The following is a 24,288-nucleotide window of genomic DNA, read 5'->3' on the forward strand; positions in this document are numbered from 1 at the left end:
ATTACTATTGTCCTTCTTAAGAATATAAATTTCTCTTTTTTGACTTAATTTCAAATCAAATGAATAAATTATATATTTAAAGATATTTTATTTTCATTTTTTTCTCTTTTCAAATTTAAGATGAACGAAATAAGTTGAAAGAAATGAATGTTTGGAAAAGATAAAAAGAAACTTATTTCAAGATATACATATTTATTATTATTTTTATCTATTTTACAACTCAATATACTTAAACATGCTTGCTCTCAATCCATTTCTAAATTACACGTGCACATTCTTTATCCGTTCTTACATTCAAAATTTGATAAGTGATGAAAGTTTGAGGACAACAAATCACCAAACTAATGCTAATTGGTCGAGTACGGGCTGTGTGGCACAACTATGCCCACGCGGTAATCACAAAAATAAAGTTGGGTGTCATGTGACGATCTTCAAAGTAAAATATTCTCTCAATTTCGACTTCAACTATACATCAAGAAATAAACTATTCAAGGCAACCGTCGACAATACTCTTTTATCTTGACAATAAACAAATTGGAGGTGCCCCCACTCCTTTATTCGTATTAATCTTTTCATATACAATTCCGGGTTTGAAATCTGGAATAGAAAGGACAAGCAAGATCGAGGGAGAGCATTGGGAACAGACGCAGGGCTTATAGGGGCGACCCAAGTGTCCGTGAACAAGACAGATTGGGCGGGGGGGGGCACTGCCCTTTTCGATGCTTTTGCCCACTATGGAATGTTGGGCTTTTTTTGCCTTTGTTTTTTGTTGGTGTTTACTGTTTATAGTCAACATGAGATGGACCCTTCCTAACTACATTCATCTCTCGATCTATCTTACATGAACTATGTTGGCCACAATCTACTTTTAGTGGTTTAGCATGTTGTGTTGTGGCAAGAGAAAATGGTATGTCGTTTCTGGCTAGTTACATTGATCTCTTCATCCCACTCATTTAAGATGATGAGGACATGTGGCATCATCACTGTCAGAAGTGCCTCTACGTTAGAAAAAAAGATAAAACCACTATGAAGTGAATCCCCACACGCTTGTCGATTTTCTTTGTTGTTGTTCTGGTAGAATGCGAATTTTGCCACATTTAATGTGATTGAATTAACGAATGTGCGTCTGTACTAAAATTACAAACTACACCCCCTTTTCTCTTCCGCAACCCTACCGAGCAAAGCTTGCCATGCTGCCAGATGAGATACAGAGAACAGGAGGTACCATCATATCACTGTTTGAGAAGAACTGACCTTGCTGCATCCAGATGGTTAAGCCGGCAAGTTCCCAGAAGATACTCGGGCAGCTCGTCTTCTGTGTTAGCCTGATGAGAACAGACAATCCGTGCACCAGTGGGGTTCAGAAATAAAATAAGAGGGACCGAAATGAATATGAAGTAATAGTTGGTGGAACAAATGCACAGTAAACATAAAGGATGCATTTGGTAACCATTCTATTCCCAAAAACAATTTTTGCTCATAAATGATTTTTTTTTATTCCATTCCCGAAAACAATTTCTAAGCATTTGAAAGCGTTTGGTAACTGCCCAAAATTTCTATTCTTGGAATAAAAAAGAACAAAAATACGTTTGGTAACTACACAAAATTTCTTTTTATTAATAATATTTTAAATTTTTTAATATTTCTTATATTTTATTTTTCTTCTTCCCCTTCCTTGGCCCATGGCCAGGTCGTCGGCGCCGGCGACCAGCCACGGCTAGGGCCGGCAAGGGCATCGCGGCCCTCGCCCAGGCGCCAAGGGTCCAGCCCTCGCAGGCCACCAGAGAGGGCCGCAACGCCCTCGTCGGTGGCCGGCGGCCAGCAACCGGCCTGTAGAAAATGAAGAAGAAAACCAAGGAGAAGAAGAAGAAAAAAAATTCTTTTCCATTTCTGATTCTTGTTCCCAGAATAAAAAAATTAACATTTTTTTGCTTCTTGATTTTGTTTCAAAACTAATTCTGGGAACAAATTTGTACAAATTTGTGCCCGGAAACAAAAAATTTACCAAACGGATTTCTGTTCTTTTTTTGTTCTCGGGAACAAAAAAATAGAATCAGTCACTATTTGGCAAGTGACCAAACGCACCCTATTAAGACGGCAAAATGAAACTTCTGTAACAACTTAAACGAAATGAACACTTCTACCTGCACCAAGAATGCCATTTCGATAACCAGGTTGTTAAGGTAACCGAGTACCAGACTAACCACTCCCCTGGCTACTGTTGAGGACCCAATGTCGATCCCAAGCTGTAATTCGTATTTAGGGTTAGCATGCTTTGACGTGAAAATTTTCTACATGAGGTCTCAACTTTGTGATTTATATTTTCAGTCTTTCAATGCAGTGAATGGGTTAACAACCGACAAGCCCTAGCACAGGCATTGTGATCATGTAATGTTACATGATCAATGAGGTAAATGCACAAATGGGATGAATCCAAGAAGAAATGATAAATGGCTAAGCATGTTCAGTGGCAAAACGGTCAAAAGAACATCTGAATGCCAAGATGAAAATTCTTTTAAAACTATCAATACAAATGCACCATTGTATTCCAATATATATCTGATAGTGTCATGCCAAGTTCAAGTAATCGAATCCCACGAAGCTAAAACGCACTGGAGTTACCTCCAAGTAGTTACTCCCGTGAAAATAATTGATTTGCAGTGCTTGGCCAATCAGGCAGGCTTTTTTTCCCACACTCTGCTTAACTATCCAGGAACCCTGAAAAATAAGGAAAAGAATTAACAAGGTTAATGGAACATACAAAAGAAGTTGGTCATGCCACTAAACAAAATGTATACATCAAATTGAGCTAATCTGCATAGCATAGCACCTAATTGGAGGCAGATATTTTCCTGTCTGGTCGTGTTCTACTATAGTCATGTAACTGAGTAGATATCGAACCTCAAGATAAAAAAATGCGAGGTAAACTTGAGAAGAACAAGTGAATTGTTTATGGTTACCTGTGCAGTACATTGGGTGGATAAACCATCTTGTCAGGTCATTCAGTGAAATCACGAAAGTATACTGCTAGGTTCTTAAATATCAAAGCAATCATGAAGGATACTGACCTTTGAAATATAAGGTATAAGCTTGAACCTTGAATTTCTATATGCATCATCCCCCTTGACAAAGCTCTCCAGTAGGGGTGCATCTTTCAGGGGAGTGCTCATCATGTAGTATAGTGCTAGGCTGTAGGTTGTTGATCCAGGTACCTGCTTCACAGGACATGAATCTTTATAACCAATAATGGCAATGACATCAAGCTCGGTTAACATAGATAAGAGAAAATATTTGCCTGTATGTTTACAATATAAAAGAACTCTGATCCACCCTGGGCTGCATATTTCTGCATAACAAAGTCAGCATGTTCAGAAAGCTCATAAATGCCACCATGTTGAGACAAACACACGCGAATTTAGCGAAGAGGTTATTTAAATTATTGGATTTAAGTTTGAACCTGAACAATACTCCCCGGCCTTCCTCCAAGATCATCTTCCCTTTTGTCAGATCTTAGCCAATCTGCAGCAACCATTTGCACCAAGGTTCCTTTTGCTTTAACCTGGAGGTAAGTTCATAAGCAATAACATCAGAGAGAGAGAGAGAGAGAGAGTAAAATATGATGTCTTTCTATCGAGAAATGACACTACAAGAACATTGGTCATATGAAAAAACTTCACCACTAGGTACTTCCACTGAAGAGTTAACTGTCAATTCATTCACCTAGTATTATGTGGATCCATTGCATGAAAAGAGTCCACAGAAGCCAACCAATCAATGGTTCTCTGAGGTAACAATGAAAGTGGTCATGTAAACAAGTGCCTAAGGCCTTATGGCAAAACAAAATAAAAAAGAAAAGAAAAGAAAAAGTGCCTTGGCCAACTATATATACTACTTTAGTTTCAAAATGAACAACACACAATGATTTCACTCTTTGAGAATATTTTTTCATGCAAATGCTCCTTTTACATTTCTAAAGCACATAAGGTACCCCTCGATATAGGCAATTTGTTAACACAATCCCAATTAAAATCATATCTGCCAACAGGTAACGGCGGAACCGTAATCAGTAGAACTTCCTACAGAGGATCATGAGTTCAGAATGACAGAGCAGAAAATACAACAAAGCACCAACATTAATCAGGCATAGTTTTTAACTCAAATCTGTAACGTAAAATTACAGTCATCTGCCAGTAGACACCATTTTGTCTCTGTTAACGCTTCAAATGGGTCATATAGATGAATATATCAGGCAATGTATGAGCAAGTGCCATCCCAAGCAAGCGCGCTCTGGCTAATCTGTGCAGTGTATTGTACACACCTTCTGATGGTCCTTTAAATAATTCTTTCCGCGCATTAAAAAAGTTGAAGGGTCTGCCTCAGTCCAGCTGGAAGTCAACATGCAAGTCGGATCTTTAGGAAGAGTAGTTCCATAGCAACATGAGACAATGTCTTCTGTCACCATCTCTTGTAAGTCAACATAGCCCCTCTTCTGAACTACAACATACAAAAGTCTCAATTGCCAGGACATCCAATAATATAGGTCATGGTCCTCATGAGATGGCCTTTTTAAGACAGAAAGCGTGCAGCAAATGGGTAGGACAATTATATAAGCTTATAGGTGCTCCAAAAAGATTTTGTTCACCTGCAAGGTCATGTAATTTTCTCACAAAACCAGCAGCAGTTGATAATCTTGGATGACGTCCCTGCAATGTGATGGTGGGATGGGAATCGGATGAGAAACTCGAAACATGGAGAGCAAGAGGCCATGTGCCTCAATTTAAAACTAATGAGAACTCCATCAACTAACGATTTAGGATTAAATCACCCGGTCATAACCATTCTATGTTAGCGGGTACCTGAGGGTAAATTTCTGGCACAAAATCATGAGACCAACCACTCTCTGATTGGTCATCTGATGGCTCCAGAACATCAAAGAACTCATCAGCAGCATCGTTTAGGCTGACAAGGCTAGCATGCTCTGAAGGTGCCTTACCTGATCCATCACTCATCTCTTCCACTGTCCTACCATCCTTTAACGATTCCACAAGTCTATCGTCATGCAACATAACATTTCTTGTCAGCTCTCCTGATGAAAAGTTTGAGGAAAAATTCCCCGTTTTTGCTTGAAACAACTCTCTTAGTGCTGCAAAAAACATAAGCTAGTTGCTTTCAGTTAACGTTGGAAGAGTCTATAGTGAAGCAATCTTATTAGATATAACTAATTATGCACAGATCAGATTCACCAGCAACTCTGCCAAGCATTTTGATTGTTATACACCGGCCTGAAGAAGTTCGTATGTAAGATTTCCAATATTTCCAATCAATAGCAAGCATGTGTTTTACTACTGATTGTTCCCCTCGGTTCACAGGAGTGATGACATATCCTCCACCTACAGACAGAAAAATTCCACTCCCTCAGAAATTGTGTGCTTCGCAGCACCCAAAGTATGATCATGCAGGTTCACCACCCAAACAAGTAATTATAGTCATGTTTGTAAACAGAGATTCAGATGAACACGTTTTTTTGCCATTGTTTCCCTGCAACTTTTTGTCTAGGGAATGAAATATCAGGGCCGATATAGCAATGGAACTCAATAAGGTGCATACATTAAATTAGATTCAAGCATACATTACTTTTTAGGCACGCTTGGACAAGGCCTTTCTGTGGGGGGCACTTCTTGTGGAACACTGAATGATAGAGAATAACTGCAAAGTAATAGGCCAAAGATGTCACCTCATATTTTACTGGATTCAGTAAAAGATGTAACCCGTAAGTAATATCCAATAGAGTGCATACCATATGTTCCATCATCTTCTCTTCTCCAATATCGACGCAACAACAGATCTCTACATTTCATTCCCCTGAATGTATGACACATAAATGAGAGAGCCACAAATGAAGAAAGCTGCCTTTGGGAAAAATTGTGATTGCTTAATTTTTCAACTGACCAAGGTAGCCAATCGCTATACAGCTGCTTGTGAATAATATCAGTGTGACCATCGAGATGCTCAACCACCCTTCCCTTATAGAAACAGAAGTCCCATCTGTTGAATTGGAGATTTCATAGACAAGCAAAATTTAGAACAACGTGTATAATCGGAGGAAGACACAGCATTCTTCCAAATCTCCATATAAGCCAAATTCGAAGATCATATTAAAATGGTATTGAAGCCTATAGGTCATCTAACTTGCAGATGGAAAATATCTGACAAAGAGGACCTACTCTGATCTTGATGGACCAAGAGACATGAGTGTTTGAAAAATGGCTTCTGATGTGCCATCAATCACACCGACAGCCATTACTGCAGGATGGTCATCCCACTGCGGAGGAGAAAAAGTTGCAAGTTGCTTGCTCAGCAATCAATCAGTTCATTGAAATCAGCAAGTGAGAGAAAAGAACAGCTAACTAACCTTCCCATGGGAATCCCGGTCTTTTGCTTCTTTAAAAAGTCGCAAACCTGCATAGATTTATGCCTTAGGAAATAGAGCGAGCTAGATCAAGAGTATGCTAGGAAGTACATATTACCATTCTGGCAACCAAAGATTGTCCATGGTGAAGGGGCAACAACATCTGATGCGACTATATCTGTCTGATTGGATGTACCAAGAGTCCAGTCTACCGGAATAACATGACTTACTCTGTTGGAACCACTTAATCTACAGACATAAACAAATTATTAGTAACCAAAATAAGAATTGGGGCATAATCTCAACATACAACATCAGCTATAGTTTGTCTTATCAACAGCATATAGAAAACAAACACGCCAATAATAAACCAAGTGCTTCAGTGTATATAACGTATAACTCTTCACACCTTAATGATTGCCAGCTCATTGTTGAGCAGTCCAGAGCACTAGCACCAGGATCTGGACCACCCTAGAGAGAAAATAAAGCATTAGTCTGGAGTCCAAATAAGGCATGTCTTGCCCACTAATGCTAGAAATTTAAACCTTAATAGCTGCTTCCTGGAAGGCATGAATCCATCTCGCCGCTTCTTCAGGGCTATATGCTCCCAGCTATTTGGTATAGTAGCTTAAGTTAAAAGATGAGAAATTCGACCAAAATCTTTAAATGGCAGTCACATTTACTCTTGTACCTTGAGTTGGTCATTGTGATTTGATGCATTATAAAGTGTAAATATGAAGAACACCTGTTAGCACAAAGAGCTTTTTATAAGTAACTGCAGTTAATGGATAAAAACATTAGTTGATTGACTTCTGGTGGAAAGAAATAAATAAATGACCATACTTTTCTATGAATGCTTTCTCTTCCATTGTCAATGACTCGGATACAGGAATCAATAATCGCACTTCTCACAGAAGCCTGAGATAAAAATGAAGCAAATGATTAAGTGTTCTGAGAACCAGTGATATTTGCAGATACGTATCGCTACCATGTTTTAGGACCCAATTATAGAGGGATGAAATGCTTATTTTAAGACAGAATATGAAGTTATAGTTAGAGCTGGTTCCATTAGAAAAAAAGATAACGCACAAGATTTTCTTAAACACATCCTAGTACTGGGATTGAATCAACTGGCCCAGAAATGCTCCTCATATTCACCAGGTTCCTACCTCAATTAGAGGCATTGACCAATATTGATTCCATGCCTAAATCAGATCAATATCCAGAAACTTCCCTATATCAGATAGCTATGCATACAATGTGACTAAGCCTTCATGTCCCATTCACATTAACATACATTGTAATTGACAAAACACTACCAAGACTTAAGAACTCATGCTGTCTGACGGCAGCAATTATTTAACCCTGTGAATCTGATTTTGAGCAAACCAAAGGCATCACATCTTTATCAAATCGCACAGGCTCCAGCATAATCCATTTATTATCCACTGTCAGCATCCAAAATTTAGATGTTCTTTTTACAAAAAAATTTAGTAAACAGGACTTGAATACTCATCCAACATCAGAAGCAAGCGACAACCGGAGACCATCTTCACATATTTCTCAGAGAATGTCTTGTGCAACACAGTTAGTGGGGCAATTTATCCGAAAGATAGGCAAACAACTGAATTACCGAGATTGTTGTTAATCTATGTCAAACATCACATCAACTTTCTCATGCATGGAGTGGGAATTAGTAAAATACCAGCACATCATAATCAATTAAGGTAGTGAGAACCAAGAACATGGCCAAAAGCTGGGCACATGCAGTGTGCGCTCCATTACCGAATCGACCCTTAATGGATAAAGTGTAAGCAGAGGGCGAGAACGACCAAATACAGCATCAAATCTCAAGAGACCAGTATATATCGATGCAACTAAGGATTCACCATTTGACAGACACTAGAAATTTGAAAACCCATACAGTAAAAAAATTAAATCCCAGTTTAGCACCCCGATTGTGTGGCGGAATAACGTCTAGACAGAGCCACCAGACAACGTAATGCGACATTAAACAGAAAAAAAAACCCATCTCCACTCGTCAATATCTGCGCGTAGGGAGGTTGATCCCCTCAAAAAACTGGACGACAAGCTCGCTCTCACTCGTTTTCTCCACATTTCGACTCGTGACTTCAAAAACGAATCAATAGAAACAACGGCAACCCATTAGATCCGCTTGGCATATTAGTTCCTCCACCGTAAGCAGCACCTTCGTCTCAGGCAAACAAAACTTCGAAGAACTCAAAAACATGCAAACTACACGGTACGAAGAAGAAGAAGAAGAAGATGAAGGGACCTCATCTACAGAAGAAGGAGCAGATTTGAAGCACTTGAGGCAGTGATCGTCGAGGACGAAGTAGCGCTTCCTGGAGAACTGAAGGCCGAGCCGGTTGGAGCGGATCAGGTACAACCAACCCTCCATTCGATCCGACCCAGAAAACCGCTCGGACTACTCCGACGAACCCACCACCACCCAGAATCCGTCTCGCAACTCCCCCTCCGCTCTCCCACCCACCACAAGCGGCACGCGCGGGGTGGGGCTCGAAAGCGGAAACGGAAGCGCGAGACAAGGGCCCCCCCCCCGGAGAATCGGAAAACTGGGTGCTCTCGTCTCGTCCTTCCTCCGGAGACGACGATGGTCGATGCTGGCGATGCTGATGGTGATGACGGCGCCACCTCCGAGGAATCGCGAGCGAGCGAAGAAAAGATGGCAAATCCAAAATAAAGTTGCTCGCTTTCTTTCAGTTAAAGTTAACTGATTTTGGTGCATACGTCGGGCCAAGATTGGAGGGAGATTAGTAAAAGCGTTGCCTCGTCATTTTCTCCGTCATATGTGACTGCTAACGGGCCCCACCGTCGGGCCCACACGATGAACGGCGGAGATGCGCTTGGCGTACAATATGTATCGACCAATATTTTTTCATATAACGTGCACCTTTCAATGACTTACCAACAATATGTCTATTTCCCCTCCTCTTTAAGTTAGAATACCGAGTTTTAAATAAAAATCACAGCCTAATAATTTGAAAAAAGAATACTAAATTAGAATTGAAATTTTCACCAATGACGCGAAATTCATCTATGCGTTGGTAATTTTCAATTTACTAATGCACGCCCCCGTTTATTAATTATGAATATTTATCAATTCATTATATGTGTCAGAGATACAACTTCTTTAGATTGAAAACTTATTATCTAAGGTAATAAGCCAAATCGCAACCGTTCAGAATTAAGATACCATCGCATAAAATAGGAGAGTGACCCTGAAATGTGGGAAAGAATATTATTGCACTTTGATAAGATCCATTTACACTCGAAATTAAGTCTTAGGAGGAGGGGAAAGAGGAAAGGAACCCCATGAAAAGCCAAAAAAATCCATTCAGCTCTCTGCTGAATCTCAGACAAAGGAGTCTCTGCTTGATTTCTTGGCATCTTGACTTTCTTTATCTTGATAGCCCAAGCCGCCCTTCCCATCAAGAAGCGGTTCAGTATCCTTCTCTTTAATCTGACAAACATACCAAAAGAGGGACGTATGAAAAAGCCTACTCACTGCATATTCTCAAGACTCGTGTACATAAACATGTTGGGGTGGGGGAGGGAGAGAGAGGGGGAGAGGGAGGGAGGGACCTGAGAAATGGAGAGATCTGTTGACTGCTTCTTCTTGTTATCTTGGGTGCAGAAGAAAGAGTACAATCCCATCCCAAGCATGGCAACGAGGATGCCGATGATGTTCCTCTCTGTGAAAGGGTCGTGCAACAATGTGTAGCCAAAGCCAAGGACCAGGCATGTCTTGAGGTGGCCCAGCACTTGGTAAGTCACAGGAGATGTCTTCCCAATCACCAAGAATGTGCTGAAGTTCACTGACACTGCTATCAGGCAGGAAAGAATGATGAAACCCTGCAACATGTTCATTCACAATACAATTACATGATGATTTTTGCTCGATTTGGGCCAAAAAGGGTCCGCATAATGGTAAAAGCGATATTGAAGCAAGTGGGTCTAAAACTCAGGATCGCGTGATCATTTCATTTTGGGTGAACCATGACAAACCAGACGAAAAGTGGAATGGATGTGTTACTTACCAAGACTATGGGAGAGTACTTATAAGCAAAGACATTTTGCTTGGTGAGGCATTGATCCACTAGAGGGCCTGAGACAAAGAGAATGGCTGCTTGGAAAGGTGCTGACTGGTACAACAGCTGCGTGGAGGAGACGTTGAGCTTCTTCTGTATGGTGTTTGTCAACTGAAGAGAGGAAAATTGTTAAGGGTTAAACTTCATATCCATCTCCATAAGGGAAAAGGCGTTTCACAAAAATCAGATGGTAATTTGTGTGGATGTGGAAGCTCAAAGTGTACTCATGTATGCTTGGAGTTTTCTCGAGAAGGGCATCCAAATCAATCCACATTCGTTTAGTATAAGACATCACTGACTATACTTCCATGAATTCAGGTGCATCTTGCTAGAAAGATAAAAATTTCTAGAAAGAGGAAGCATACAATTTGGCCGATGCAGGTCGTGACGATGGCCAGACCAGAGAGCACTGTCCCCACAAAATTGAGTTGGAGATCGGTCACGGAGGCAATGCCCACCCCAAAAATCAAGACAAATAGAGAGAATTTTATTTTCTGGCTGCAAGAACATAATATGTTGTCTCAGAAAATAGCTAGAAGAAAAAAGGAAACCGTGTTCAAGCAACTGGATCTTAGGGTATGTTACCTGAACTGCTTTTTGAGGAAAAGAGTTTCCAGGAGTACAGTGAACGGTATTATCGCCAGTTTTGTCATCTGCCAAAATAAGAAACCAGAAGTGAATCAGGAGACAATTTGAATATTTAACTAAGATTGTACAAATGTTCTCAGTTGTAAATGCTTCTATTGTTAAACAACAGGGTATAGGAACCTGGTAGAATCCGACGGAGTTGAAACCGAGGCTCAAGTTTAGAAGGCCGATCGAAATGCCATTCAAAATGCCAAACAGCATGACGGTCTTCAAGTCAATCGCCTTTGTTTCGAAGAAGTTCAAACGTTGAGCCGCATGTAGTGTGCAAAATGTTACCATCAGGTGCCAACTGGTGAGAGTTGTGGCTGCATTCATCCAAAGAAAAGGAGGGAATTTTACCTCGTGTTTTTTTTTTTTTTTTTTTGGTAAAGAATTTTACCTCGTGTTCATGCTTGAAAACTAAGAAAAAATCGACCATCAGAATCTACTCGAACGAGAGTTTCATTTACCGAAAGGGAAGCCGAGATTGCTCATTAGAGCCTTGTTGCAGATGACTATGGACACAGATGATGCCACTGAGAGAAAGAGAGCACCAACCACACCCAACTGGAAGCCTGTCATCTCCCCCATGCTGCGATATTTTCTGACAGACAAACCAAGGTTAACACGAAAATCTCTTTCAAAATGAAACTTGTCTCAGAGGATAAATCACATAATGCATAGCTGGTGAGTCCTTTTTAATGTCTCCTGGGAGTTGGGATTAAGAAAAGACAATATTGTAATTTCTTGAATGTCAGAAGTTTTCTATTGGCTATAGACAAATAAAGATGAGAAGGTCAACTAGTCAAAATATCATTTGATAATGTTGCACTCGGGGTTCATTCATCCTGCTAACCACCATTAATTAGCATAGAAGATTAATTTTATTGTTTTCTAGGTGACCATTCGATCTCACGCGTTTTTTCAATGTTAAGGTTTAAACAACTCTCACAATATGTTTCTTGAATAGGTGGTTTGGCTGTAATGTCAAAGAAAATGTCATGTCATTCCAACCAATCTTTCCAGCCAGAATACATTGGTTCCTATAGGTCTCACAAATAAAAAATGAACTCATAACCGAAAAAAATCAAATTCCCAATAAACTGAAGAGTGATTCGATATTATTCCAGTACGCCGACACAAAAGGGACATGAAAATCATATATTGCAAGTTACATAAAAAATATTCATTGGACATGAAACAGCAAAAAGAAAGGAACAGAACAGAAAAGTACCTTGGAGAAACTGAAGGATTATCGGATGGCGTTATACGAAACCTGAGAGAATCAGTCTTAAGACATTGATAAGAAGGAAGAGCGGATGACTGAATCTGTACTAGAATAATGGAACCCAGATGTCATAATAATTCCTTGCTTAGTTCTTACCAAGGAAAACCAAAAACCAGAAGGCAAGAAAGTAGGATGTTGAGGAGATAGCACTAGCTCCTAGAACTTGGTCTTCAATCACCGTTCAAGCACCAAATCAGGCCCTTTTTTGAAGCCAACCCTCGGAGAGAGAGAGAGAGAGGGAGAGAGGGAGAGATTGGCTTGTATGAGAAGAGCATTGAAAGGCATGTATATAAGTGGGGATTACAAAGAGAGGTTGGTGATGATAGGAGAAGGGTGCTAACGGTTAGGCAATGGCTCATCACTTTCGCAAGTTAAGGTTGACGGCCACTTGAAGCAAGGACTACCCGTCATCCGTGGTCGATGACTCTCTCTAGTAGACTCTCTCGTGAATGAGGTAAGAGTTCTTCTTCATACGACATAGCCACTCCTCTCTCACCGAAGTTATACTCGTCTTCCCTCCAATTTGCCTCTGTTGGATTGTAACCCATGGAGTCAAGTTCACTCTCTCTCTCTCTCTCGGTCTGGACTGGTCAAAATGGCAGATTCCACAAGGAATAACAGCTTGCGTTGCAGAAAATGATGACGAGTTGAAAGTTAAATTGATGGTGCCGAATGAGACTTATTGTACTTATATTCCGAGCTCCCACAAATGCACATGCACACAAGTGTTCACTATACTTTAGTTTAAATTATGAGTTTGAGGGTAAATGATCTTGGATCGATATTGGCAGCGTGGATCAAGTCCTCCTTACTTCTAAAACTCAAAGAGACAACGGCAAGGAGAGCCCCGTTCTTACTTTTCGCGCGACGTTCACGCTCGAACATCATGTCAGATGTATCAGGCGCTTTTCTCACGATCATTGTGTGTTTGGAAGGTGTAGGTGCAATCTTTTCAAAGAAATCAAACTGACCATGTTTTTTTCGTGTAACAAGATATCGCAACCGGGCTGTCCGGATCAAAATTAGGTGCGTTTGCAGTGTGTGCGTCGTTTTCCTCCGAAAGGGTATTCAAGATTAAGCTTGAAAATGGTTTTAGAAGTCGGCAAATGTTTATTTACAGCTGAGATGTCTTGAACCGGCCGCTGCTAAATATTGAACAAATCTTGGCAGACAAGACAGGAAGGTGAAATGTAGGTGTCTCTCCATGAGAGGCCTTCTGACTATCTGCAAAAGCAAGCAAAGGGCTCTCTCTCTCTCTCCAACCAGACAGAATTAGTGTTGGGTGAAGAACCTTCTATTTCACTTCAACAAATTCATAATTTTTTAATAGAATAAATACACTGAAATTTTTAAAATTTATCATAAAAGTACAATTAAATATTAAAAAATGTAATTAAATTCCCGTTGATTCCGTTCAACTTAACTAACAAAAAAATGTCGATATGACTTTTTTTTAATTATTTTTTTCTCTTATGTGGTCAGTGGCTTTTTATTATTATTACCAAGCATAAAGGGGACACAGAAGTTGCAATGATTCTTCATTTATCACCAATTGACAGAAGAGATGTCAATGTCCTGATCAACGCTCGATATCTGACACTAGGAATCTTGGCAGACAAATCAATGAAACTATAATCCTTCTTTCTCCATCTTTACTGCTGCACAGGGACCAAAGCGGAGGAATGAATTTAAAATTCTTGAAAGTGTGACTATGTGTAGACGCTCTCCACATGCTTTGACCTCTTCTGATAAAGAATTCCTGTACACCGTTTGTTAAAATGTGTATTCGTACACCTATTAGCTCCCAACAGCTGACTCATCGAAAAGAAAAACGAAAAAACCAGAAACGAGGACTGCGTTTTTTATCAAATAAAAAGATAGATATTTATATTGAATTTCACGAGTGAAGGGAAGTGTTCACCGGAAATTGGCAAATGCACAAAACTTCGCGAGTAAAATGAGCTGTTGGAAAATTTCTGACCATGCGGGTTTGTTTGACTAGCAAAGACTGCACAAAATTAACCTGGTAAAGCCCTCTATACAGATAAAAATAATGCAAAAAATAGAAATGCAAAATTTCTGTATATTTCGATATATCACATTGAGGAGTATATGAACCTATTTATCAGCTTTACTGGATGACTATCTAAAGTAACAAAATATTACAATATCAATTACAATTAATCGGGATTAATGAAGGAAGACAATGCACAATTATGAGAGATATACGAAATTAAGATATTATCTCTAATGTCCCTCTCAAATTCAGGGTGACATGAAGAAGTTTAGTGGAGTTCGAAGAAAAGATCTTTATTTAAAATGCTCAAGTAGATATGTTTTAGTGAAGATATCGATAGTCTGATCAACAGATAAGTTGAATACGAGTTGTACGGTGTCATGATGCACAAGTACCGATTGAAATGGCAATAGATTCTAATGTGTTTGGTGTGCTTTGGAAAACATCATTGTGCTACTGGGATAGCACTCCAATTGTCGCAGTAAATAACGATTCCCCCATCGTGACATACTCTTATGTCTTCCAATAATCATCGCAATGCGATATTTTGCTTTCGAACTAGAGTGAGCGACATGATTTGTTTCTTGCTGCGCCATGAAATAAGAGAGTTACCAAGGAAAAAACAATAGCCTATAGTGGAGCGACGAGCCTGAGGGTTACCAATCTAGTCAACATTAAAACAAGCTATCAACTCCAAGGTAGAATGAGCAAAAAAGTAAATAGCATGAAATAAGGTATATTTGACAAAGCAAAGAAGATGAAGGATCGTGGAGAAATGAGTCGTTCGGGGCTCTTTCATTTATCGGTTAACACGAGTAAAATATTAAGATGCCACCTACTAACTTTTACAGAAAATCTGTTTTTGAATCATTGTCAAGTGTTATCTATATACGGTATCGTTATCATTAGTGGTTAATGATGAATCTTACTATCTTCGAAGGAAGAGTTACATTTCTTTTCCATTTCCATCTAGGAGAGCTAAGTAGTCTTTCTAAAATATGGAAAGGTGTCTATAACTTCCCCGCCGGGATCTACCCCTTTCCTTTCCGCAGGAGGCTGGAACTCGGATTGGAGAAAAATGAGATCCATGGGTTCTTTCTTGCCCCTTATACCCTGGGCGATCCGCGTGCTATAATTACTGAACCCCTCGTGCTGAATATTAGTCATTATTCATGCCAATTAAACCACAAAATACAATGACACCTCATGGACTTTGGCAGACAGCTTGCTTCACATTCCACAACGTAGTATGGTGAGTAAAGAACACTACCTAAGCCTAGCCAGCCATAGATTGTTAACCAGACATACAATACGAGATATCTCAAGAACAAATCACCCACTCCTTTTTGACAAATGAAAAAATAGAGGCTCCTCTGATCGATAAATAAGAGATATGACAACCCAAAAAAAGGCCGGTGCCTCGCCAATTCAGTATTTCTTTTCCCCCTTGTTGGCAACAAGAGAGGCGAAGTTCTGCTCTACTTGAAAACTGTCTGTACAAAATCACAACGTGGCTCTCAAAAGTGCGACCGCCTTGGTTCACGAAAAAACCACATGGCTTTATGAACCTCTTCAAACAGATCTGATGTGCGGTTGTAAGACATGTACACAATTCCCGTCCGGAAAGGACAGAAATAGAGGGAGTGCCGACATTAGTTCTTCTCAATCTGAGCTAAGTATGCCTTGTCTGCATCTGTGAGGCGATTCTGGAACAAGGCCCACTCGCTTCTGCATCTTGCTCTGACCTGAAAGAAATAAAGAAATGGCAACAAATGAGCAATCGGACATCGAAATTTGTTTATTTCAGCGCATCCTTGGGACTGGTCGAATGAGCAACTAAGATATATAACTGCAGGATATGAGAAGATGAACAGCAATCCTAAAGAATACGTACTCCTTCCCATGGAGCTTTCCCTTTCTCCGACTCTCCCTGCAATTTGACATAGTAATGTATCAGCCAATCAGGGTTTTAGTGTTAAAGAAAAATACGTGGACATATTAGAATTAATATTTTATAATAGAGGGAATTGAAAATAGGAATCAACGAGAGATGACAACGAAAACAGCAAAAAGAAGAGCAAGCCCCAAGCCTCCCACCATATAATCTTCACACAATTAGTAGTCATTTAAAGGGCCACTACATGACCAACCCGACACTAGAATTAATTTAGCCAACACGGCCTATTGATTTCCGAGGTACCATTGCCCCAAAGGTCATAACATAAATAAGACTTAAAGAATCAACAGTTCACCATATCTAGAAGCTAAAAGTGAAATTATACGCCCTTTCGCATTATGTCCATCATGTAAGGCAAGAGGATAGTATCGACGGTACTGATATGTAAAAACAGCATCAGGAAGTTGATATCAAGTAGCATTAAGCCAAAGCTCACAATAGTTTAATTGTCAATCGTTGGGGTTCCAGATGTCATTTCTTACATCAAAATCTGTTTTTCGAGCAAGCACTTGCATGCAAGTATTAAAGCCCCTTTCAAAAGATTGGGTGAAAACAGATATTATAATGGTCCGCCGGACTTCAATCTTCTCCCGGGTACCGTGCAGGAAGTGAAGCACATGAAACCATAACCGCGCTATACTGATGAACTACTTACCTGACTGCCCAGGGAAGGAATTACTTGGTGAACAATCCATTGAGAATCAACAACACCAATCTTCTCGTGAGCAGGCTGCAGAAACAAAAAAAAAGTTTTTACAACTCAGTATAAGCACAGGGAGACAACACAAAAGATAAGTATGAATGGGAAAATGCACGTTAGCTTTCCATGGACCACATTACTCTCAATGGCCACATAAGGATATAGAGCACCTTGGAAGAGGTTCGTCGAAACAGTTCTCTTCACTCACTCACAATTAAAAACTCTAAAAAAACTATTTCATAAGCTGTTTTAAGCCCTTCTTTCATTATTTTCCATTGATATAACTCTTCCCATACTACACCTATTTGGTCAGGTTGCGAGACACATTCAAATTCAATATAAGTCCTCAAAATGGAACTAAAGAAAACAAAAAAATTATGGGGGAAGAGGGTGGGGGTCAAACAAACTTTCTTGAATAACAAACTTATTAAATTAAGAAAATTAAGCTAATAACTAAATAAATAAAATATAAATATAAATGTATTTCAAGTTGAATAAAAAAAGAATATTCAAAATAACAACTATTTTCATAATATTTATTCCTATTTTTATTTATATATTTTAATTTCTTTCTATTCTAAAATATATATTTTCTATTTATAGAATATATATTTAAATTTAAATTTACTATTTAAACCACCCCCCCCCCCCCTTCCCCCCTTTCCCTTCTTCACCAACAGCAGCCGCCAGCAATCAGGTAAGAAAAACATATTCTATGAGAGATTACAGACCTCTACGCATCGTCTGAGAGCAAAGTCCAATCCCCATCCATGCACCAAGTCATTCTATAAGCATATGTTAGGAACATTTAATCAGCATATGCTTAACCACATATGATAAATGCATATCCAATTATCCATAACAGTAGCCCATCATCTTAGACAGAGCAGCAACCTGAATCATATGCCATACACAGCGCCAAGCTTCTCTAGAAAAGACTGGAGCCATAATTTCCACAAACCTATATCAGAAGTAATAAACATGAGGACGGAAAGGACAAAGTTGAAAAATAGAACTGCTTCCATTCCCTCATCACTATGAAGAAGTCATGAAATGAGCGAAACATCCTAAGAAAATGAGAGATTTACGCTGCACATGGAGGCAAATGTGGGTCACTACACCAGCCAGGTTTCTCTTCTGTATCCCTATTCATCAAGTTCCGATGAAAATGAGAAAAATGTGAATGCACTTGAACTATTGAACAACCATGCAGATAGATACACAAACAAACATGCTCATGCATGGAAGGGGGGAGAGAGAGTACTTGTGCACTTCTCTGTCACCTCTCCTCTTTGTCATCTGCCATGTCAGTCCATTATTGGGCTCAAGACCTGGCTGAGATATCTCCAAACCATGTTTTTTGACCAACTGAATATACCTGGTAAATTGAATGTAACAAGTATATATAAACCTATCGCTGAATTCCACATGATAATTCAAAATAGCTTGTGAAAACCTTATATGGCTTACTTTTCCCCATTAAAATGTTCAACTCCAAGATCTTCATCCCAGATGAAAATATATTCATAAGCTGCAACAACATCTGGATGCAAAAACCTTTTCGCATACCACCTGAATATATAGCGTAGATATGTGAAAAATAAATATTCTAACTGAATGCTAACGTATAATTAGCTTGAACTTGCAGATAATTTGTTTGTTAAGGTAGGAGCCAATCTGCTTTCAAGTACTAACTTAAAGGTGATGTTGCAGGGAAATGAGAGCTATACAAGTTGTTCTCAACTTACCATTTGGTTTGCTTCCTCACACTGATATGAATTGCATCCTTCGACCACTCAAACTGGTCCCATTCACTTGCCCGACCATCATAATGAAAGAGCAAAATTTGGAAGTCCTCTGAGAACTATCAAACAGATGAAAAAAAAATGCTATCTCAGAACTCTTTAAGAATTAGATGACTGTGCATGGAGAATCTATTGTTTAAAGTGAGGCCTTAGAACCTTTCTAATTGATGCCTCGATGTTTTGCCTCTGATCAAAACCGACTGTAAACGTAACCAAGTATTTTGGCTTCTTCTTCAGGTCCTGCCCAATTCAAACACGAGTTATTGCTCCACAACGCCAACATTTGTCCATAAGTTCCTCATATAAAAATATAGAAAATTCTAAGGGCATACCACGATGATGCGGATCCAATCATGTTCCAATAATTAGGTATGTATGTTACAAGTTTATTAGGTTGACGTGCTACCATAAACAAGCACCGCATATCTCCCAGACTTATTATCCACTTGTAAATCTTACGCAGAAATAATGAGCAAAACTTGGGTAACAAAATAAAAGTCATACCTCACTAGGTTCACCCCATAATCTGCGCAAATAGAAATCGGTTTCTGATACAATAATATTTGGAGGCAAAGACTCTGCACCACGAGGATTTGTCGGAACATATATCTGGAAACAAAAAAGAATGATCAAAATCCATGTCCATCCCATATGTTCCAGCAAAAGATAAGCCCTTCACCATATAATTCTGATTAGCCATTCCATTTTGCACTACATAGCACGAAGCATGGATGACTCATAACAGCTAAATAGAATCCAACTGATCGCCAACAATTTAAGCTCTAATGCATATTTCAAACTTTTATTCACATGTACGTGTTCATGGGCATCCATTAAGTAAATGTAGGTTTCTCACATATAATTTTCCTGCCCCGCATCAAAGATTAGAATCCACGAAAAATGAAACCAAACTGATTTTGCAAGTGTCATTAGCTAATCCAGTATATGTTCCCAAAACATGTGTGCAGAGGTGAGGCTCACTTTCAAGCCATTAAGAGTTATTTGGTTCTAGACTAGTCATGAATGGAAGTATAAAAAAGCTGTGAAAAAAGAAGCTACCTCAATATGACTGGATACATGCACAATGGAAACGCGAGGGGGCGAAAAACAAATATCTTAGTAATATCAGATGAACAAAACTATTGAGGATACCATGTTGGACCAAACAAACTAATCAACCTCTTATAAAACAAAAGGATGTATTTGCAATTAGGTGAATCGGTCACTAATGACTCCTCTTCCAAGTGGAGATGCACAACAAGCTGTGACAATGGGAGAAAGACAAAATCAGAAGAAAAAAGGTACTGTACCTTGGGGATGCTGCCTAGATTATCAGAGGATTTGCTGATGGATCTACTTTCATCACTGATCAGATCAAGAGATGATATAATACTTGAACGGAAGTTAATCTGCAAGTTTAAATGCAAGTCAAATAACTGATGGTAAGCAGCAAAAAATGTGAACCTAGTTTAACAGCACTAGATGAGCATATACCTTTGTCAGAGAAACAGATGGAAAAGAAATGCCTATGAAGAACCCAAATAGAACTCCCAAGATAGTGGGGATGATAATTCTGGCCCTGTCGTTTGATTTCTTTAAAACTCCACTGTAGACCAAACAAGGGTAGGTTAGGCAATTTCGAAGCTTGAGCATCATATCTAAATGAGAAAGGCTTAAAATATTCAAAGTTAATCAGCTAAAATATAGCATGTGGAACGAACCTGCGGTGCATTGTCCCCATCCTGATGTATGCTTGACTCTCACATTACCAGGTCAAGAATAAAATGGAGACCTTCGCTACTTCAATGAATTCTGAAGAGACTATCTACACAAAAATAAAACAGTTCTTCCAAGGTGTCCTCCTCTTGTAGGAAAGGTGCTTCCAGCTTCAAAAACCGATGACAGAATACGCAGTCCCTTCATTGTTAAGAAATGATCATTAACAATGGAAAAATGGCGAAACTAGATTAAAGAAAGTCCCCATCGTAGCACAATATACCAACACACAACAATACCCGGAATACTTTGAGTTCAGATTACACATCCTGGGAGCAATGGAAAAAAGTATGCTTCTATTTCATTCCTCGATTGCAAGGAACTTTGAGAAACTCAGAAAAAATATTTACGCATAGTCATTTAGTAGCCAATGGAAAAGGGCCAGAACCAAATCATTTGACAGCTATATAATCCCTCATTGTCCCAAATTAATTCACGAGTTCACAGGTCGGTCATTACTTTTTTCTCCCTTGATGAGTTTTTTAATATGATCGAATCCACTACATGGACGGTAATCTTAACTTAAAAAACAAGGCAATTCATCCACAAAAGTATAAATTGGAGTCGACGTATATTTTGAGTGTGCGGAAATAAGCTGCCAGTTAACTTAAAAACAAGGCAATTCATAAACAAAAGTATAAAAGGGAGCCGACGTATATTTTGAATGTGTGGAAATAAGCTGCCAGTTAACTTAAAAACAAGGCAATCTAGGAAAGTTATCAATATGCTGAGTTTCTTAATGGAGATCTCCCCGCATTCAAGCAGAAGGGGTAGACTGAACTACTCTAAATTCAAGCTATCTTGTCCTCTTGAATTTAAAAGGAAAAAACAAAAAGAGAGAGCATATTTATCTCCTTTTAACATTAAACGAGCCAAACGACAACCTAGATCGCTCCATCTTCTCCGACTCAAACGTCCGACCAGAAAAGCCCGAGCCCATTCGAAGCAACTAAACCCCCAACTTCCCCAGGCTCCTCCAACGTCCTCGGACGCTCGAGGCGAAGAGACACCGCCCTATATGCTCTATTCATTTCACTTCCAGCGAGAACAACCGCGATCGCAAACCGCCGATCCAAAAAGGGAAAAACTAAATTACAGCCAAACGTTAGAAAACCACCAAAAAAAAAAAAAAAAAAACGCACGATCGGGGAGGGATCGTTAACGAAACGGACTTAAAATTTCGAAAGCCGCCTTTCGCTCCGAAAGATCCCCCGCCGTTACCGAAAGACGAAAAGAGGCAAAGAAACTGGCGAGGCGGCAATGAAATTGAATTGAACCAGCACGCCACGGACGCACGCCGGAACGCCTCGACGGAGCATTTCCGGCGAGGAGAGCCGGACTCGCGATGACATCAACAGCAATCTCTAATCGCAAAAGGCACAGACGAGCGCAGAAGAATCGACGGGTACCTGCTCTGAGATCTTCAGGCTAGAGAGAGAGAGAGAGAGAAGAGAGAGAGAGAGAGAGAGAATGGATGTCGTTCGCTACCCTCCGATTCCGAAAACAGAAAAGAAGGGAGGGAAATGACCAATTGCCCCTCGCTCTGGGCTTTTCTTTTGAATTCCCGATCGGGAGTCGCCATCGCCGCGTGTCCCCGCTTAGAATCCGCCGTCGGCCCGCGCGGGCCAACGGGAAGGCGCCACGTGTGGGATGATTTGTCCCGCGGGCCGGGGGCTGGAGCTGGGGACAACAAATTTTACCTGGAAAAGATCGTGTTACGCGGGATGTCGCGGTTGGTGTTGCTCTCTCCGGTCAATGACCAATCGTGACAGGCCACGACGGTCAGGAGTTCGGTGACAACCGTCGCGGGTACTTTTGGTATCGACTCTTGCCAAAAAAATATTGTGCTTATGCAGAGGATTTTCTTGAAAAGCGTATAATGTTTGGTAAAGGCTCTTTATGGTTTCTTCTTGTAAAGAATTTTTCTTAAAAATAAAAGTAAAAAGGAGAACAGATGAGCTCAGCGGTTGATCTAGAGACCACGCGACCTCTCAGGAGAGCCAGTTTTGGTGACCAGGCGACCTCAACCGAGGTCCCGCGATCGCAGGCGATAAGCTGCTGACGTCACTCTACCGGGGTGCAAGGCGGCACAAAGGCACGTGACCTTAGGTGAGCTAGATTTGGAAATTAGGTGATCTCAGAAAAGGTTGCACGACCTTAAGTGACGAGCTACCGATGTCGTGTAACCCCATTGTTGAGTTAACAATCAGATTCTGCTTACCTCGCTAGAGTTAACAGTCTAGATCCAAATACTTACATCTAGCAAGGAAAACAAGTGTGTTAAGTGATACTTGAACGTAACCCATCCCCAAATTGCCATCATCTTGAGCAACTTTATTGAAGTGACTTGCTAACTTTTTTTTGAATTGAGGTATAGACTAGTTTGACGTACAAACCTTAATTTGAATAATTCACTAAAATTCTTTTTTGTAAGATATTAATGTTTATCTTCTTATTTGTAAATGGATTACTATTAATTATACTGTATGTATAAAAGAGTACTTACAGACTCATCATGAGATAATTGGCGAGTGGAAGAATTCAGTTACAAAATGCTCCATTTGTTTTGCAGAAAACATTTTCCTCATTTTCCGGCATTTGATTTACTTAGGAAAATGAGTCAACGGAAAACTTATATTTAAATTCAGAAAAATGATTTCTTCTTTAAAATATCGAAAATCATTTTCTAAAATATGACTAGGTATCGGCGCTTGGATCTGAAATTTTATGCTTTGGCATAAAAACTTCAACTCTGGTTCATGAGTTCCCGGAGCCCGAGTCCATTGAGGCTGGGCCCGTAACCCTGGTGCCTGTGCTCGGGTCCCTATCGCTCGCACCTGGGTCCTTCGAGGATGAGCTTGGGCCCCCGCACCCGAGCCTATTGAGACCAAGCCTGACGCCCTATGTGCTTGATGCCTCGGCACTCAGACCCTTTGATTATAATTGAGCAGTTTCTGGACTAGCATTCCGCGGTTTTTCTCATATTGGATTTTTCACGGAAAAACTTTTGGTATATCATTCTTCTTTTGCTTTGTATTTACGTTTTTTTTTCATGCAAAAAGAATATACGACGACATCTTGCGCGATTCTAACAATTAGAATTCCGCCGCGATCGATTGCGATTCGACTTAATTTACAATATCCCCGTCATCGAATGATAGCGGTGCAAGATTGTCAAATGTGCATCGCAGAAGATCCGCGGTTCATGGTTTTGCCTGTCCAGATTTAGATGGGTGACCAAACCGCGGTAGGGATGTTCCAACTCGCGTTGCGTGATCCGTTCTCCTCCAGTTTCAGCTAATCAATGACGAGCCGAAACTAGTCAATTTGCAATTTGGTATAGGTTTGGATTTATGCAGACAGATGACGGACATGTAGAATCTCAAGGGGCCCTTCTGGGTGGCCCGAGGTTTGGCCCGTTTCGCATCTCAAACTCAAAGTCAACCCAATTGAGCAAGTCTGCTCAAGATGCCAGGCCTTTCTACTCTTTTTCCCAGACTTTGGTCCAAAACAGCCGAAATTCATCGAGCAAAACATCAAATAACGAAGAGAGAGAGAGAGAGAGAGAGAGAGAGA

At 40.0% G+C, this 24,288-nt stretch overlaps 3 protein-coding genes across 5 annotated transcripts; all 3 read right to left on the reverse strand.

The window, feature by feature from the left end:
• Window positions 1–1,027: 1,027 nt before the first annotated feature.
• On the reverse strand, window positions 1,028–9,167 carry LOC115670708 (protein ENHANCED DISEASE RESISTANCE 2-like). 2 transcript variants are annotated; one of them, XM_030592037.2, is made up of 21 exons: window positions 8,706–9,167; window positions 7,253–7,327; window positions 7,101–7,154; window positions 6,955–7,020; window positions 6,819–6,880; window positions 6,528–6,658; window positions 6,413–6,459; window positions 6,225–6,322; window positions 5,950–6,045; window positions 5,798–5,862; window positions 5,635–5,706; window positions 5,244–5,390; window positions 4,857–5,143; window positions 4,643–4,703; window positions 4,319–4,494; window positions 3,458–3,559; window positions 3,296–3,346; window positions 3,069–3,212; window positions 2,623–2,718; window positions 2,145–2,246; window positions 1,028–1,325 (listed from the first exon to the last, which is right to left on the reverse strand). In XM_030592037.2, the coding sequence occupies exons 1-21, from the start codon at window positions 8,829–8,831 to the stop codon at window positions 1,233–1,235; spliced, it is 2,151 nt and encodes a 716-aa protein (XP_030447897.1). In that variant the 5' UTR covers window positions 8,832–9,167; the 3' UTR covers window positions 1,028–1,232. The 2 variants fall into 2 exon arrangements, 1 of the variants encoding a protein (XP_030447897.1); XR_008815956.1 differs by lacking the exon at window positions 1,028–1,325 and adding an exon at window positions 2,831–2,960 and having other exon boundaries at window positions 2,206–2,246.
• A 511-nt stretch (window positions 9,168–9,678) lies between these two features.
• LOC115670851 (UDP-xylose transporter 1) lies at window positions 9,679–12,715 on the reverse strand. 2 transcript variants are annotated; one of them, XM_030592220.2, is made up of 9 exons: window positions 12,554–12,715; window positions 12,404–12,445; window positions 11,640–11,773; window positions 11,311–11,495; window positions 11,128–11,195; window positions 10,908–11,040; window positions 10,492–10,653; window positions 10,037–10,306; window positions 9,679–9,914 (listed from the first exon to the last, which is right to left on the reverse strand). In XM_030592220.2, the coding sequence occupies exons 3-9, from the start codon at window positions 11,758–11,760 to the stop codon at window positions 9,807–9,809; spliced, it is 1,047 nt and encodes a 348-aa protein (XP_030448080.1). In that variant the 5' UTR covers window positions 11,761–11,773; window positions 12,404–12,445; window positions 12,554–12,715; the 3' UTR covers window positions 9,679–9,806. The 2 variants fall into 2 exon arrangements, with proteins under 2 accessions (XP_030448080.1, XP_056165188.1); XM_056309213.1 differs by having other exon boundaries at window positions 12,404–12,459.
• Window positions 12,716–15,624: 2,909 nt separating this feature from the next.
• On the reverse strand, window positions 15,625–22,214 carry LOC115670728 (uncharacterized). The gene is made up of 15 exons (XM_030592075.2): window positions 22,122–22,214; window positions 20,658–20,853; window positions 20,431–20,542; window positions 20,247–20,345; window positions 19,441–19,545; window positions 19,093–19,176; window positions 18,880–18,995; window positions 18,602–18,703; window positions 18,396–18,509; window positions 18,220–18,276; window positions 18,026–18,092; window positions 17,863–17,916; window positions 17,087–17,161; window positions 16,369–16,404; window positions 15,625–16,219 (listed from the first exon to the last, which is right to left on the reverse strand). Exons 2-15 carry the CDS (start codon window positions 20,675–20,677, stop codon window positions 16,127–16,129), a joined length of 1,134 nt encoding a protein of 377 aa, XP_030447935.1. The 5' UTR covers window positions 20,678–20,853; window positions 22,122–22,214; the 3' UTR covers window positions 15,625–16,126.
• Between the last annotated feature and the right edge of the window lie 2,074 nt (window positions 22,215–24,288).

The sequence above is a fragment of the Syzygium oleosum genome, unplaced genomic scaffold, assembly GCF_021117445.2.
Source record: "Syzygium oleosum isolate NSW1041296 unplaced genomic scaffold, Sole_v2.1 Sole_v2.03, whole genome shotgun sequence".
Classification (NCBI taxonomy): domain Eukaryota; kingdom Viridiplantae; phylum Streptophyta; class Magnoliopsida; order Myrtales; family Myrtaceae; genus Syzygium; species Syzygium oleosum.

Coding starts and splice junctions, on each gene's coding strand:
- LOC115670728 (XM_030592075.2), bottom strand. CDS start 20,677: ATGGGGACAATGCACCGCAG. Junction 18,704..18,879: donor GTGAGGAAGCAAACCAAATG/GTAAGTTGAGAA, acceptor CTATATATTCAG/GTGGTATGCGAAAAGGTTTT. Junction 16,405..17,086: donor TTCCTTCCCTGGGCAGTCAG/GTAAGTAGTTCA, acceptor GTCAAATTGCAG/GGAGAGTCGGAGAAAGGGAA.
- LOC115670708 (XM_030592037.2), bottom strand. CDS start 8,831: ATGGAGGGTTGGTTGTACCTGATCCGCTCCAACCGGCTCGGCCTTCAG. Junction 5,863..5,949: donor TATAGCGATTGGCTACCTTG/GTCAGTTGAAAA, acceptor TCATACATTCAG/GGGAATGAAATGTAGAGATC. Junction 5,144..5,243: donor AATGCTTGGCAGAGTTGCTG/GTGAATCTGATC, acceptor TGTTTTTTGCAG/CACTAAGAGAGTTGTTTCAA.
- LOC115670851 (XM_030592220.2), bottom strand. CDS start 11,760: ATGGGGGAGATGACAGGCTTCCAGTTGGGTGTGGTTGGTGCTCTCTTT. Junction 10,654..10,907: donor CGACCTGCATCGGCCAAATT/GTATGCTTCCTC, acceptor TCCTCTCTTCAG/TTGACAAACACCATACAGAA. Junction 9,915..10,036: donor CAGATCTCTCCATTTCTCAG/GTCCCTCCCTCC, acceptor TATGTTTGTCAG/ATTAAAGAGAAGGATACTGA.